The sequence below is a fragment of the Rissa tridactyla genome, chromosome 1 (genome assembly GCF_028500815.1).
Source record: "Rissa tridactyla isolate bRisTri1 chromosome 1, bRisTri1.patW.cur.20221130, whole genome shotgun sequence".
Classification (NCBI taxonomy): domain Eukaryota; kingdom Metazoa; phylum Chordata; class Aves; order Charadriiformes; family Laridae; genus Rissa; species Rissa tridactyla.
In genome coordinates, this window is record NC_071466.1 from 145,312,189 (window position 1) to 145,326,518 (window position 14,330).

General features: G+C 38.5%; 2 protein-coding genes across 13 annotated transcripts in view; one reads left to right on the forward strand and one right to left on the reverse strand.

The window, feature by feature from the left end:
* KRAS (KRAS proto-oncogene, GTPase) overlaps positions 1 to 11,806 on the forward strand; it is a 26,731-nt gene extending 14,925 nt beyond the window's left edge. For 6 of the 9 annotated variants that reach the window (XM_054212513.1, XM_054212529.1, XM_054212522.1 and 3 more), the window contains 2 exons: positions 2,816 to 2,939; positions 8,180 to 8,275. In XM_054212513.1, the coding sequence (XP_054068488.1) occupies positions 2,816 to 2,935 (120 nt within the window). In that variant the 3' untranslated portion in view covers positions 2,936 to 2,939; positions 8,180 to 8,275. Of the gene's footprint in view, positions 1 to 2,815; positions 2,940 to 4,507; positions 4,509 to 8,179 lie in introns of all 9 variants that reach the window. The other 3 variants (XM_054212564.1, XM_054212556.1, XM_054212547.1) reach the window with 3 other exon arrangements.
* Positions 8,418 to 14,314, reverse strand: ETFRF1 (electron transfer flavoprotein regulatory factor 1). 4 transcript variants are annotated; one of them, XR_008468173.1, is made up of 3 exons: positions 13,672 to 13,716; positions 13,179 to 13,569; positions 8,418 to 8,499 (listed from the first exon to the last, which is right to left on the reverse strand). XR_008468173.1 is itself a non-coding variant. In XM_054212576.1 (3 exons), the coding sequence occupies exons 2-3, from the start codon at positions 13,714 to 13,716 to the stop codon at positions 13,354 to 13,356; spliced, it is 261 nt and encodes an 86-aa protein (XP_054068551.1). In that variant the 5' UTR covers positions 13,717 to 13,765; positions 14,265 to 14,314; the 3' UTR covers positions 13,179 to 13,353. The 4 variants fall into 4 exon arrangements, 3 of the variants coding, with proteins under 3 accessions (XP_054068558.1, XP_054068551.1, XP_054068565.1); XM_054212576.1 differs by lacking the exon at positions 8,418 to 8,499 and adding an exon at positions 14,265 to 14,314 and having other exon boundaries at positions 13,672 to 13,765; XM_054212590.1 differs by lacking the exon at positions 8,418 to 8,499 and adding an exon at positions 14,267 to 14,308 and having other exon boundaries at positions 13,672 to 13,768.
* Between the last annotated feature and the right edge of the window lie 16 nt (positions 14,315 to 14,330).

The window sequence follows — 14,330 nt, forward strand, 5'->3', positions numbered from 1 at the left end:
CCCGATGAATAATTTTAATTTTATTTGTCTACCAGTTGGTTTCAGGAGACCAACTCTGATGCAGTGTGTAAAGGTGGGCACACAACACTTCTGAGATGTCAAGACTAATTTTTGTTAGTTTCATTTAAGTGCTATTTACAGAAGCAGAACATGTGAAAATTCCTATTTCTACTTTTGTTTGTATTTGAAATAGTATTTCTTTGCACATAGTCATATTTTAAATTGAATGTTTGGCTGTCTCCCAGGAGTCAAAAGCATCTTGAAAACATAGCCTCAAGGTCACGGGTTCTTTGGGCTGTTAAAACAAACAGCAGTTTAGATTTTGAAGGTTTTAATACCTGCCAAAGGATATTTTTTGCTTCCAGTTCTGACAGCTAACAGAACTGGTTAATCCTATTTTAGATATATGGTTTGTGCTCGTTTAAGGAAAACATACTGAAGAATCTTAAAAGAAATTGGTATTAAAATGATTTCTGAAGTTTATAAGACTGGCACCTGTTTCTTTAAAACGTCACCTTGTGCTAATGAAATCAGCAAATGTGTCTCTACAGATTTTTCTTTCAGAATAATTTCTTCCAACAGGATTCATAAGACTGTTCTTGGTGGTGGCAGTAGTAGCGATTTCTTTTCTCACTCTGTGTCTCTCCCCCTCTCTGCATTGCTAAAGCAAATTACAGCTCATGCTGGTGATGGGAAAGTTGGCAATAAATGTTGACTGAAGAATTGTTGTCTAATTATTCATGTGAAAGCTCCATAATCAAATTACATATTTCTACTGCAAAACAGTAGATCTGCAAAAAATGTTGATTCTTGTACAGCCTGTGCTTTGGCACATAGCAGCTGATCAATGTTTACTGTTTCCTCTTCAGGAACAAACTTTCATTCCTTCCAGGAAAACATGAAAGTATGAGCTTTACTTGGGTTTTGCTGGTTTTTAATGACTTTCTTTGTTTTGCAAACTCTCAGACCTGGACTGTAGGACTTGTCACCTCATCAATACTTCACTACATCCTAACATGGCATGTTATATGGAACAGAGAAATACAATCCAAGAAATAAATCTAATTCATTTAATCTTTAAATTCAAGTGGCTGTAATTCAGAAGAACCCTCAGATAAGCAACAGTATGTTAAGAATGAGTCTTCAATGTGATAACCTATGGCACAGTTCATGCAAAATGACCCAATAACTGTGGCAGTAAACGTTAGCTATTTTTGTTATTAGGTGCATAATAAGAAGATGGGTTGGAGAGATAATTTATGGAAAATCTGCCAAATAAAAGCCCAGATTGTGCATTTGGGTAGTAATAAAGTTTTGGGGCTTAAATGCTTGTACTGTTTTCCATGATCATCAGTCTGTTCTGTTTTTATTTTCAAATAGTGAGTTTGTGTTAAATTAACAGCCCTGTTGATCTGACTGAGGGGACAAGTAATGAGATTGACAGTAAGGCAGAGGAGAGATTTGCTCTCCCCTTTAAAAGCTGCAGCTAAAGATTTTGCATCTTCTTACAACAAGAATTTCCTCACAGATATACCTAAACTTTTAAGTTTATGTGTGGATGTACTCTGTTTAAAATAGCACATATTCTAACTTAAAGCTGGTGCTGTACCTCTTTATCTCATATTTGCTTAAAGATAATCTGCAGTCCTCATACTTTTTTTTTTAAAAAAAAAAAAAAAAGTTTATGGTATCACCATATCCAAGTGGCCTAAACACAGAGCTGCAGAAAGGCAGGATGCGAGAGCAGAGAAGTAAAACATGTAGCTCTGTGTCATCCCTGGAATACTTAAAGAGCTCTCCTCAACCAGGGGAAAATCTGAGCAGCAGAACTTCACAGGCTGTTTGCACTTAGTTGTTGTTATTATGGGACCGTCACAGTTGCCTGCATCTGGCCCAAAGAGAACAGATTAGGCGTTCCTTGTTCCTTGATGTGAACCAAGCTCTTAAGTTGTTTTATCTGCATGTAAGAGCAGAAATTCTACAATTAGAATAAGTAATTACTTTTGGAAGTTACTCTGGAATATAATGTACTTAAGGTGCTTCTTAAAAGCACTTTGCTGTGACTCAAATATCCCTTTTCCTATATTGAATAGCATAATGCATGCTCTATAAAGTAGCTTTAAAAACAATATTGTGCAAAATTTAGTATTCCTAGAAGACTTTATTCCTTTGTAACCTCTTAGGAAATGACCTGGTTAGACTTTTCCTATACTTTGTTAGTTTATTCCACAGACTTCTGCAAAGAAATTACACCTTCTTACATGAAGAGCAGAACATAAATGAGCTTACTTTTCTTTGCCTGCCCAAACAGTAACAGGTTCTCACTTAGGCTAAGAAGTGAGAATAGGTGGTTAACTCTGTGTCTTTCTAAGTACCCCCCCAGTTAGCAATCTAATAAGTTTTGGTGCCTGCTAAATACATCCATTCCCACAAAACTGTGTGAAAAGATTCAGTAACGCAAGCAGTATTATTTTCAGCATGGTATGCAATGGAACAAAATAATTCCTATTCTTTTTTGGGCAAGTGTTACCTTGCACAGAAAAAAAAGAAGGGCTTGAAGTGTAGATATTTACAATAATTGGTAATCAAGGAATTCTTTGAGTGTGTCTCTCTGACTTGCATGACAAAGTACCTGTCAAGCAGCAAATGTGCAAGCCCAGCATTTTAAATATATAAATGAAGATCCATATACTACTCTCAAGTAAAGCTCATAATTTCAGTGGTTTTGTTGTGGTTTTTTCCCCTGCCAGGGGTGTCCCAATATGTCACGATTGTTAATTAAGCAGTTTTTAAGGAGTTGTGTTTTACAATGCAGAGAGTGGAGGATGCTTTTTATACATTGGTGCGAGAGATTCGACAATACAGAGTGAAAAAAATCAGCAAAGAAGAAAAGACTCCAGGGTGCGTGAAAATTAAAAAATGCCTTGTAATGTAACAGGGTAAGTTTTGTAATGTAACAGGGTAAGTTTTACAAATCACTTGCCAAATGAAAATGATTGACAGTGTCTTGCAAATCAGACATTTTATGGTTAATTGATGACATAATTTAAGATATAAACCCAATCAGATTTTAGTATAGTAGTTCTGAATAATATTCCTGGCAAACACCCAAGTACTATGGATTTGTTTAGTTTCATGGATTTTTTTTGTAAATAGGTGAAGAGGAAGTCTTTACTGCATATCAAGATCTCTACTTGTGTGTGAAGTTAAGAGGAAAAAGTTTTATTACAGATATGTTGCAGATACTGTTGAATATTGATTGGACCTACAGGTTGATGAACTGAGGGGAGAGGATCATATTTATACGGTGGGGGGAGAGGCAACACTGAAGTAAAACTGGAGAGAGAAGAAAAAACACAACAGACCCTCTCCCCCAAACAAACAATAGACAAATTGTCACAAAATTGTGGGGTTTTTTTTAGTACAGTCCTGTAAAAAAAAAAAAAAAAAAAAAAAAAAAGGCGGGGGGAGGAGAGAAGAAGAAACTGCAATATGGAAGAAGTGCTAGGTCTAAACCATTTCCAGTGCTTTTTGAACAAACCATCAGAATAGCTCCTTGCATACATTGCTGTCCCATTAATTCTTTACCTCTTACTGCACCACTGCAGAGAGTGGGCTGTTACGCCTTAAATACTTGTCCACCAGGAGGATGATCAGCAATTTCACATTGTGTAAAAGAAAAACTGTTTCCTTTTCAAGGTGTTTTTTCATACTTCAGAATGTCTTGCAGAGAGATAGTGGAATTTGACTTGTATCCTAGAGTGACTGTCAAAACCGTAGGAATATTGCCTCCAATAAGGGAGTTTTATTCCTCTTTCCAGGAGATGGAGGAGAAATACTGTTTCACATCAGTTTTTACTAGGTCTGCTCAGGCTTATTCTGTTCTCAGCTTTTAGGTGATGAATGACAGCTCTAAAATAATTCTTTAGATGTTTTTTTACAGATAGACTTTGTGATACTCTTTGTATCAAAGGTTTACTTTGCAGGAAACTGGAAGCTTCAGTTAGGAAGCTCCCCAGTGTTGCATCCAAATATCAATAAAATTGATGCCATAAAAATAGGTTGTTTTATTCTTTCCTAGTTATCAAAAAACAACTAACAGCAGCTTGGCAAGATTACTTTTGATGAAAGCGATATGAATTAAGTTGCTAGGCCTCCTTCAATTAGCCTTCTGAAAAACAACTTTGCCATTTCTTGATGACTTACTAACGTAGCCGTACCTCAACGTAGAATTTCTGTTTGGATACTAGGACTTTAAAGATCCTGAATTCTCTCTGCTTTTCCTCTCTGTGGATTTCCTTGGGAGAAGGAGAATGGGACAGTGGGGATTGTGGGTTTTGTTTGATTGTTGTTGTTTTTTTTTTTTTTTTTAAGTGGAAGTGTCTTTTCAGATCTTAAGATTCACTTTGATAGCAAACATGTGCTTGCTTTCCTCCAGCTTCCTACTTTCTCTCTGCCTGTGTCTGAGAGAAGGATAGTTTGGGTTCGTTGTTGTTACTGTTCTGAGGGTGTCTTCCCCAGATGGGGGAAATCTTTTGTCAACAATATATATTGTTATTTGTTGTTGGTGGTTTTTTTTTTCTCCTCCGTACCTTATTTAGAAAAGTCTTGGATATAAGACTCTAGAACTTCGAGAGTGTCTGCTCAGGGGAGGAAACATTTGTCTTTATACTCAAGTGAATTCTAGATAGTGTTGATAGTCATTTCAGCAACTTTGTGTTTAAGAGGTTAAGCTGGGGAAAGCATACTCCAAAATTATTATAGTACAGCTGTAGTTCAGCAGTGATTCTAGTGGGATAAGAAATCTGGCATTTAAAACAGTCTGGCTTGTATTACTTTCCATTCAGTAAGAAGATACGCGTCAGACTGAAACAATATATAGTAGATAAGCTAAGGAGAGCAGCACCTAATGATGCGAGTCTTTCAGCTGGGATTTGAGACTTCAAAAATATTTGTTATAACAGTTTTCAATGATAGACAGTATTCATTTTCCTTTTTTGTCTGTGGGTAATCAAATTTGATGGTTCAGAGTGTTTTGCTACCTCTTGGAAAACTCAGTTTATCTTTCTGCTGCTTATGGGATGCCTTCTTAGTTATATTCATCTTGTACAAGGTAAGTGAAGACTTTGACTACCCAGATTACCTACCGTTAACTGCTGATGCTTTCCAAGAGGTTCATTCCTTTGCCTGTTACACAGTAAAGCAGAAAGTACATAGCACCTTTTTCTTGGTTTATAATTTCCAGCTATCAAGAAGAAATTTTTAAAACACAGTATAAAATCCTCAAAAGATTTTTTTTTCCCATAGTACTACTGAGGTATACAAATAATTTCTGCTCATGACTCATACGTGTGTGTGCACGTATGTATTATATTTGTAAAAAATATTACATGTAAGTAAAAAGACTCTCTTATGCAATTTAAAACTTTTTAAGGGCCTATTTGGGCCTGGAATCTTTAGGAATTCCCAATTCCTTATGAATTTAGGGTTTCTTATTGATAAGAGTCAGGTTAGTTGCCAAGTCTCATACATACTTGTAGCCATGTAACCACATCTGCAGACTTCTATATGGTCATGAGACCATGTGGTGCTCCAAAGAAAAGCTGTAGCTGGGAGCAGGCTGTTTCTGTGGGAAGGGTTGTGGTTTTTCTGTTCTGTTTGCATTTTGTAGTTGCCCTTTGGAAAATCAGGTGCCAGGAGCAAGCTCCATCAATGCACCTTTATTGAGGCAGAGTGGTGTCGTTCTGAGCATGCCCAGTGAATTCTGAGTTTTTATTCCTGAGCCTGGATTTAAAGCACTCATTCAGTACATCTTACACTTTCTGCAAAGCTTGCGCACAATATGCCCGTTACTAGAGGGAGTAAGTTCAGCTGCGTGCAGTTCCTTCTTACTGAAAGAAGTAACCAGAAAGGTTGATCACCTTTGATCTTACCATATTGATGCCTTTAGGGGCCTTCTGTAAACAGTATCCACTACTTACATTTAAAATTTAATCCACAGACTGGAAAGTGGAAGACCTCAGTTTATCTTGGGTTCTCCAGTTCTAATTCACAAATATTCGAAATGTAGTTTTGTATGCTATGTTATATTCATTACCTGGATTTAAGACAAATTGTGGCAGGACCAAACTACTAAATACATAATTAATAATACCAAGCATTTCTAATTCTCAAAAGATTCATGGGGGGCATGACCTTTTCCAGAACCAAGGCTACTCTTCCATTAGGCATGCTACGTCAATTTTGTATTGATTAATAATATGTATAAATTTAGAATGTTATTTGCAAGTTTCATTTGTATATTATGTGACCTTGCACAAGCGTGCAATTAGTATTAGGAGATACACTGCTAAGGACTTTGATGGAACATCAGCTAACTGTAAATGTTTTATGAACTTGAATGTGAAGGTTTTTAATAAATTTAGGTTATTCTGGGAACATTGCTCTATCCATGAAGCTACTTAACACCTCACTGTTGTTTGGGTTTTCCATTTTAAGTTTCATCACCATTTGGTGCTTGACTGAAACAGTGGTGAATTAGGTGATTTTTGGCTTGTTGTGGGTTTTTTTTCAGAGTTCACTTTCAGTTCTTTTACTGGAGTAGGCACGCAGGAGGAAGCAGAGACTTTTAATTTTTATTGGCAGCTTGAAGGCAAACTCTGTGGCTGACAAGAGGTAGGAAGCTGCCTGCCGGTTGTAGGGCTAAATTGCAAGACTCAGTTTTGTGGCGGTGCAGTTGGCTGCTGTTGATACGTTAAGATTATACACCTATTTCTGATCTAGCTAAAAGACAATATAAGGAGTAAGGCAGTGAAGAATCAAGACAAATTTTTATCTTAATGATGTTCTAACTGTCAGTGCTCAAACTATTAAATGTAAAGGCTGATTGAGAACGTGGGTACTTGATTGGAATGTGGAGCAACCTGAAAGCTAGGCAATAGAATAAACTTTCACGTAAACAGGTTGTTACAAAGTATACCGTATAACATATAACATTGTGCTGGATATCAGGCTTTTAAATATGCTCGTCTCTTTTGACCAGAGTCAATTTTTGTCAGCTATAAGTATCCCCCCAAAAACTAAAAACTACTCAATGTGAAGAAACACTAGCTTTTGTGTCTGTAGCTTAACTATGGAGGCTGTGGAGATTTTAAGTGACTGTACATGATACAGCAGTATAGATAATGTGTTCCATGTGTCTTTATATGATCCGAATAGAATGATTATCAAGTAATAATTTATCATGGGAAGAGGGGATTGATTTGCATATGTAAAGATTTATAAAACTGTGGTGTGATTACTCTATCAGGGTGCCTGAGAAATGACCTGAATATGTAGAATAATCATAACTATCTCTTTGGTATTGAATTCTTGCTACAAATATTTGTATTTACTTCTTAAAGCCACGTATAGATCAAGGCATAAACAAAGTTAACTAATGCTTCAGAACTTTATTATGTAGTAATAATATACATACTTATAATCTAAATGTATGTTACCTATACCCTTCTAGTTTGAGGTGGGACATGTGCCCTCTTTGAGATGAAGAGGGCAGTACACTAAATTACTTTCCTTACCGCATTAGTAATGGAGCCGGACCGATGGGGTATCTGGTCAACCCCTGAGCAGTGCATCACCCGCAGGCTGCTGTAAGCCCAGTTTGGGGAACAGCTGAGAGAGAGGGCAGGCCGGCGCTAGCTGTTGCTGGTGTCAAAACAGTTCATTCAGGTTGTTCTTTCAGTGCTCCTCAGAGCTCGGGAGAGGAACAGCCAGGAGTAATCTTTCAAACGATGGCAGCCTGTTCTCCAAAGCTGCTCTCCTGCAGCTCCCTCTGCCCATGCACAGTAATGCAGACAGGAGTGTTCCTCTTACCACGTGAGGTAACTGTAGCTCCCCTTCCATCTGACTACGTTTTTCCTGGCACGCCCCTTCCCAAGAAACAGGAATGCTCGAGAGGACAGTTGCCCCGGCAATTCCTCTAACCCACAGTCTACTCATGGGGACACTACAAAAGCCTGCAAAAGGAGAAGACAGTGTAACTTCTCCTGGCAGGCAGCAAAACAGACTGCTCATTGAACACCCTTCACCAGATCAGGTCAGATGCAAACAGGCTGTCCCTAACCAGGTGTGTAAGTCTGTTAATGTGATCTTAATGCGTGTGTGTTTTGTACCTTTTCAGGGTGTCGATGATGCCTTCTATACATTAGTTCGGGAAATCAGAAAACACAAAGAGAAGATGAGCAAAGATGGTAAAAAGAAGAAAAAGAAGACAAAGACAAAGTGTATAATTATGTAAATACAGTTTATGCTTATTCTTAAAGTACTTAAGTAATTTTTGTACATTACACTAAATTATTAGCATTTGTTTTAGCATTACTTTACTTTCTGCTTCATGATCCTGTTAGCTTTACCTGAATGCTTGTTTTAAATGACAGTGGAAACTTCATTCCTCTTAAAGTGCCAGTATTCTTTGACTGTTGGTTCTTGAACTAGCAATGCCTGTGAAAACAACAAACAACAAACGAAAAAACACACACAAAAAACCTGAGAACTGTCTTAGGACTCTTTGGTGCATGCACAGTTGCTAACTTCCTATTTTTCTTACTGATGGTGAACTTCTGTTCTGTGTGCAAACCAAACAATGAAGTGATGCGCTACACATTCTAGCATCCCCTTTAATTTTTTGGGTTTTAAATCTGGTTGGGAAAAAGGACTAGTTAGCAAAAGAGACTTTCATTTCAGCCTTTCTTTTATTTTAGACTGACTGCAATATAGAAAGACCAGAAGCCTTTATAGTCTTCCTGTAGATTTTGCTTCTAGGCATCTAGTCTTGTAGCATTTCAGATCAACCTTAATGAATGTAAAGATAAAACTTTCACAAAAAAATTTTTCACCGCAGTTTGTCACGGTCACTCCTTAGATACTCTATTTTTTCTATAAAAAAAAAAAGAAAAATTAAAAAAAGACAACAATGCACATGTGGCAATGGAAAAAGTAAAAGTTCTAATTAGGTTGATTTGCTACTGTTAATGCATTGCTTTAAGACTTCCACTAACTTTTTGTGTCTGAAGACCGAGGTGAAATCCTAGCTCTCCTGACCCCCAGTGGCAAATCTTTAAGTAGCTTTGTTCAGTAGGTACAGGATTTCACCCTTAGTGTCTCTAGGAAATACTAGAAAGCCTTAACAGATAAGTTGATTCAAATTCTTAGGTTAATTCATACATGGATCCAGAATTTACCGTAAGAGTTAAATCAGAATGAATCCTAAATTATAAAGTGAAGTGTAAAACCATTCTTTTTTCCCCCCAAGAGTGGCATTAAATATTTCCAGATGCCCATTTTGTGCAAAATAGGGGAGGAAATTTTAAATTCTAGTAACGACAAATGAATAAATGAACGAGTTGAATTTAGCTGCTTCATGCAAATAATTTGGAAATCCACTATGCCATAAAAATGGTGTGGAATTTGCACAAATCGTCAGCATAGAACATGGTTTCCAGAGTCAATGTTGTTTGTGTAATGTTTGTGAAGTACTAGTTTTGTTGCACAGATTAAATGGTTGGTGAGTGGCATTCCAGTCTCTAGACTGTCATAAAGCTAGACCAAGATTTTAATGTTGTCTTTTTCTGTGATTAAATTCTCTTGTGATTTATTTTTTTTTTTCCTTCCCCCTCCTTTTTTTTCTGATTGGAATTAATGCAGAATTCTTGCATAAGCTTTTGGTTTTTTGGTACTGCAGCAGCCCAGTTATTCTGCAACTAAAGTAAGAGCCAGTAATTCCAGTGTTGCCAGTTCCTGTTGTCTTACTTTAAATGTGGCATTGTTTGGTTGTTTCATTAGGGCCTGGGTTCCTGAAGGTACGCTGTTTCATAGTACCTAACTCAGCTGCAGAATAAAATTTGAAAATGGGACTCTGGTGTACCCGAAAAAGTAAAACATGAGACGCTGAAGTAGGATAGTTCAGGACACTGGAAAATTTGGGACAGGGAACAGCAGCATTGCCCTAACCTAAGGTATACCTAAACAATCATGTGGAAATTTTACACAGTAAAATTTTCATACACCTGTGTAACTTGGACCATTTATACGATGTCAAAGGTGCAACTGCATGAGAAAAGTATTCTTTTGCTTCTACGGGGGGAAAAAACAACACCATAGTGACTCCCGTAGGTGGAGAGCTGTAAAGCTGGCAGGGGACGTGTACTGTCCGCATTGCTCCGTGTTCTTTGATTTCTGTGTGGCTGAGACAAATAATGCCTCTCCCTGCCCGAGCCCCCCATTCCCCACCCTGCAACAAAACCCAGCCCTCCCCCCCGCCCTCCTTTCAGCTTTGATGTGAAATATACTTTAGATTATGAAATATTTTGAAAAACAGTAATAGGAGACCCTAACATTGTATCATAAGGACCAATAAGGAATAAGAACGGATTCTTAAGGTCGCAAAACATTTTACACCTTCCAAGGTTAAAACCTTCTGGAGACAGTTATTTGCACATCTTAGACACGCTTGATTATATATGAAGAACATAGCAAAAGTGGATTGTATACCTTGAGGAAATGGAAGTAATCTTAAGATTACTTTAAGATTTCTGGTAACTGAGTCACACTGCATGTAAAATTAGGGCTGGTCTAAAATTCTTCTGTTAATTTAACTAAAAACTGTTAGGAGAAATTTTAGCTGAAATGTTGTAATCATCGAATGTGGATTTATATAGCTGTAATATAAAGCTATATATATAAAATAGGTTGGTTTTTTTTTTTCAGTAAATGTGATCTGTAGCTACGAATTTAATTACTACAAAATCTGTTTAGATTAGCCCTTATTTACTTTTTTTTTAAAAAAAAAAAAGAAGAAAAATACACATCCTTGCCACTGTTGTGCAGTTTTATCTTAATATTTGTTGAGATTTGGTGAAGCATGTTGGATTGCAGCTTGCACAAGTTGATCTCCTAATTATTCTGTCTTTCCCTATTTGAAATGCTTTCAAAGAACACACCTGGATGCTATCTGTTCTGGTAGCAACTACTAAATGAACATGTGAATCACTTACCACGTTAATACATTAAATTGTCATGTGTCAGGGAGTAACACCTTCTTACAGTAGCTTTATGTAACTCTGGTAAACAACTCTATCATTGGTTTTCTCAAAACTCCAGTGTAATTCTTTTGACCAGTCTCGTTGCCCTAAAATTTTTGCAAACTTAGAAAGTTTCACTGCATAGATTTTTGTTACAGTAACAGGATCTCTGTAATGGGTAGATACTGACACACACTCTTCTGCTCTTGGCTATACTATGAAGCAATACAATTATTACCTTCGAAGACCATCAAACTGTAAAGAAATCATTTTGTCTCAAGTTTACATAAAGCTACATAGATGGTAAATCTTTCCTAACATTTCTTTATTCCACTGTCTTTGTGTTTTCATGTTGAAAATACTTCTGCTTTTTCCTCTTGAGTGCCAACTTCTTACTAGAATGACTTCTTAATGTAATATGTTTACCTGGAATGTATTTTAACTATTTTTGTATAGTGTAAACTGAAACATGCACATTTTGTACATTGTGCTTTATTTGATGTGGAACATATGCAGTGTGATCCAGTTTTTCCATCATTTGGTTGCGTGACCTAGGAATGTTGGTCATACCAGACATTAAGTTAAAAAAAAAAAAAAGACCACTGTTTGTTTTAAAATTTTTAATGTTTTTAGGAGTATGTGCTGTGAGGTGATCTGGAATTTGTCATTTTTTCGTCAAACTGTACTGCTCCTATTTATTGTAATGTAATAAAAAATAGTTATTGTGAGTTGCTGTCCCAGTTTGCACTTTCATCTCTGCCCTGGAGTATCCCAAAATGCATGTGTTTGGCAGTTCTTCTCGGTTTATTTCTTGTACATCTCATTGCCTGTCACGAAGCTGTTGTCTTTGCCCAGGGGTGTTCCCTTCCAGTGAAGAGGGGGGGTGCCACCATGCTTTGACACAATGCGCTTCTCACCCACTGTTGTGGGCTGCTCGGGCTGTACCACCCTCAGTCGCACCCCGCAGACTTTGTTTTCATTAGTCTTAACAGCTAACTTGATGTGAACTAATCTACAAGTTTAAAATACTCTGAATAGCCATCCTGTGGTCATTCCCAGGTGTGTACATGTTTTCTTCTATCAAATGCCTTCCATAAACTTACAGAAAAATATGAAGGACGTTCTTCAGTATCGATTGTGTCCCACAGTGGGGAAAAAAGTGTGAATCTGCTACTGGTCTATAAGCTTACGCTTTGGCCCTCTGTTACCATGTCTGGATAATGTTTTATCAGTTAATGAAGGGTAGGTTAAATTTTGTACTTGGCGGTATTTGTTGAGAATAGATTTAACTGCAACATGTTGCAGAGGAGTTAAGCTGATGTGGAAGGACTGCTTTTCACTTCAATGTGGTGCTAGAAACCGAAGCACAAACGCTTCATCAAAAGGTAGCGTACTAATTTGTGAATAGCAAGTGAAGACTTGCTATTGCCAACAGTTCCACCGCAGTGATTACTTGTATTTCAAAGATTATTTATGTTCTATCTCCAGTGTCATTTAGTTCTTGGGCTGGGGCGGGGGCGCAGAAACACCAACCAACTCTAGTATGTACTGAGTACAGGTCTGTGCTAGTTGAGCCAAGCTCTACAGTTAGCCACGGAGCAAATGTCCACGGTCAAACTGCTCTTCCAGGGGGAAGGATCAAGTCCTATATTCCTGCTACAGCAGTTACACAACATCAGAAATCAGCAGTAGCTGGAATTGTCTTCGGGCTCTAAGCACTTCAACCACTGCTCTTCAAATTCACCCCCCTCCTGACCCCACAGTCTTCTTTTTAACACAGCCAGACGGCGCCTCTGCCAACATGACTCCACATGTCAAGCAGGTGTAGTTAAAATCTTTACAAGTTTACTTTTGAGAAGGTGCTCATTTAACAGTGGAAACGCATCATTAAACGTGGAAGACTTTCCAAATTAGATTAATCCTCTATGTAGCACCTTGAATCGGCATACCAGCACACAGCTCCCAGGTAACAACAGCTCTGTTCGATGCGCATATCCAAGTGAAACAGAACAGAATTATGTTGCTGCTATTTCCTGGAAAATTGTTTCACACACAAAGCTTTAGTTCAAGGAGGTCAAAAGTAGCTGAGGAAAAACTTACCACCCATATAATATGAGCCCCCAGCCCTTCAAGTGAGTACTTCAGGGTAAGCAAAGTCCTAATTTGTACTTTAGATGGGTTGGAAGGATTTACATTTCATTTCTTCTGAGGTTACAGCTCTTTTATTGTTTTATTTTTATGGATTGGTATCATTACATGCAGTCATTAATACCAGTTATTTATTGTCATCACTGTAGTAGCGCTGTTTCAGAGCTCTGTATTTTCTGAGAAAGTACAAAGCCTCCAACTCTTTTATAACAAATTCTCCTCGTGCAATTAGTTGCTTAATTTTTTCAGGATCTTTCACATCTTTATTTTTTAGAAAAGCTGCTTTCAAGCGGCTTCTAAAGTAGTCTGCTCCTTTGGGATACTCCCTTCCAAGGTACAGCAGCTTGAAGAAAAAAAAAAAAAAGAATTTTTTTTATAGATCGAGTGTGCAGTAAAAGGGCTTTGTCTGGTTAAGGAAGGTGCTCGTGGCATTTAAAACACTTACATTTTTGTACAGATTCAACACTTCACCTCTTAGAGAACTGGCCATTCTCACATTTCAGTGAACTCTTTATTCTCGTCTGATTATTTTTTTTTTTAACCTGAAGAATAATCAGTTTGACATTAGCCTTCCACGGGCGTCAGTAAATCCCAGCCTCATCCACCACGGGTTTCCAACCAGATTCCTTTATCTCCCTGTCGCCCTGCTTGCTCTGACTCGCACGTTTCCTGGTTCCGCTCGCTCTCTTTCGGCTACTTTTGTGTTTCGGGCTCCTTTCCCTTTCTCTTCCGCGTTACGAATCGAGCGAGGCCAGCGCGCACCGGCAAACCGGAACGCGAAACCAAAGTAACGCGTCAGCTAACGGGGTAAACCGATTTTTCCTTTTTGTAAATAAAAGCGGCTGCGGCCCAGCCCGGCCCAGCCTCCCCAGCCCGCACCCGGAGGCGGGGTGGGGGGCGAACCGGCCAGGGCCGCCCCTCGGGCTGGCCCCATGGCCCTGCCCCAGACCCCCGGCGCTCGGTCACACAGACCCCCGCGTCCCCCGACCCGTTCCGTTCCCGGCCGGGGGAGAAGGGGAAGGGGAAGGTCAGTCTCTCACCGGCCGCCGCCGCGCCGTAATCCCCGCTGGCGCCGCTTTACGACAAAGCCGTAAAGGGAGGCAC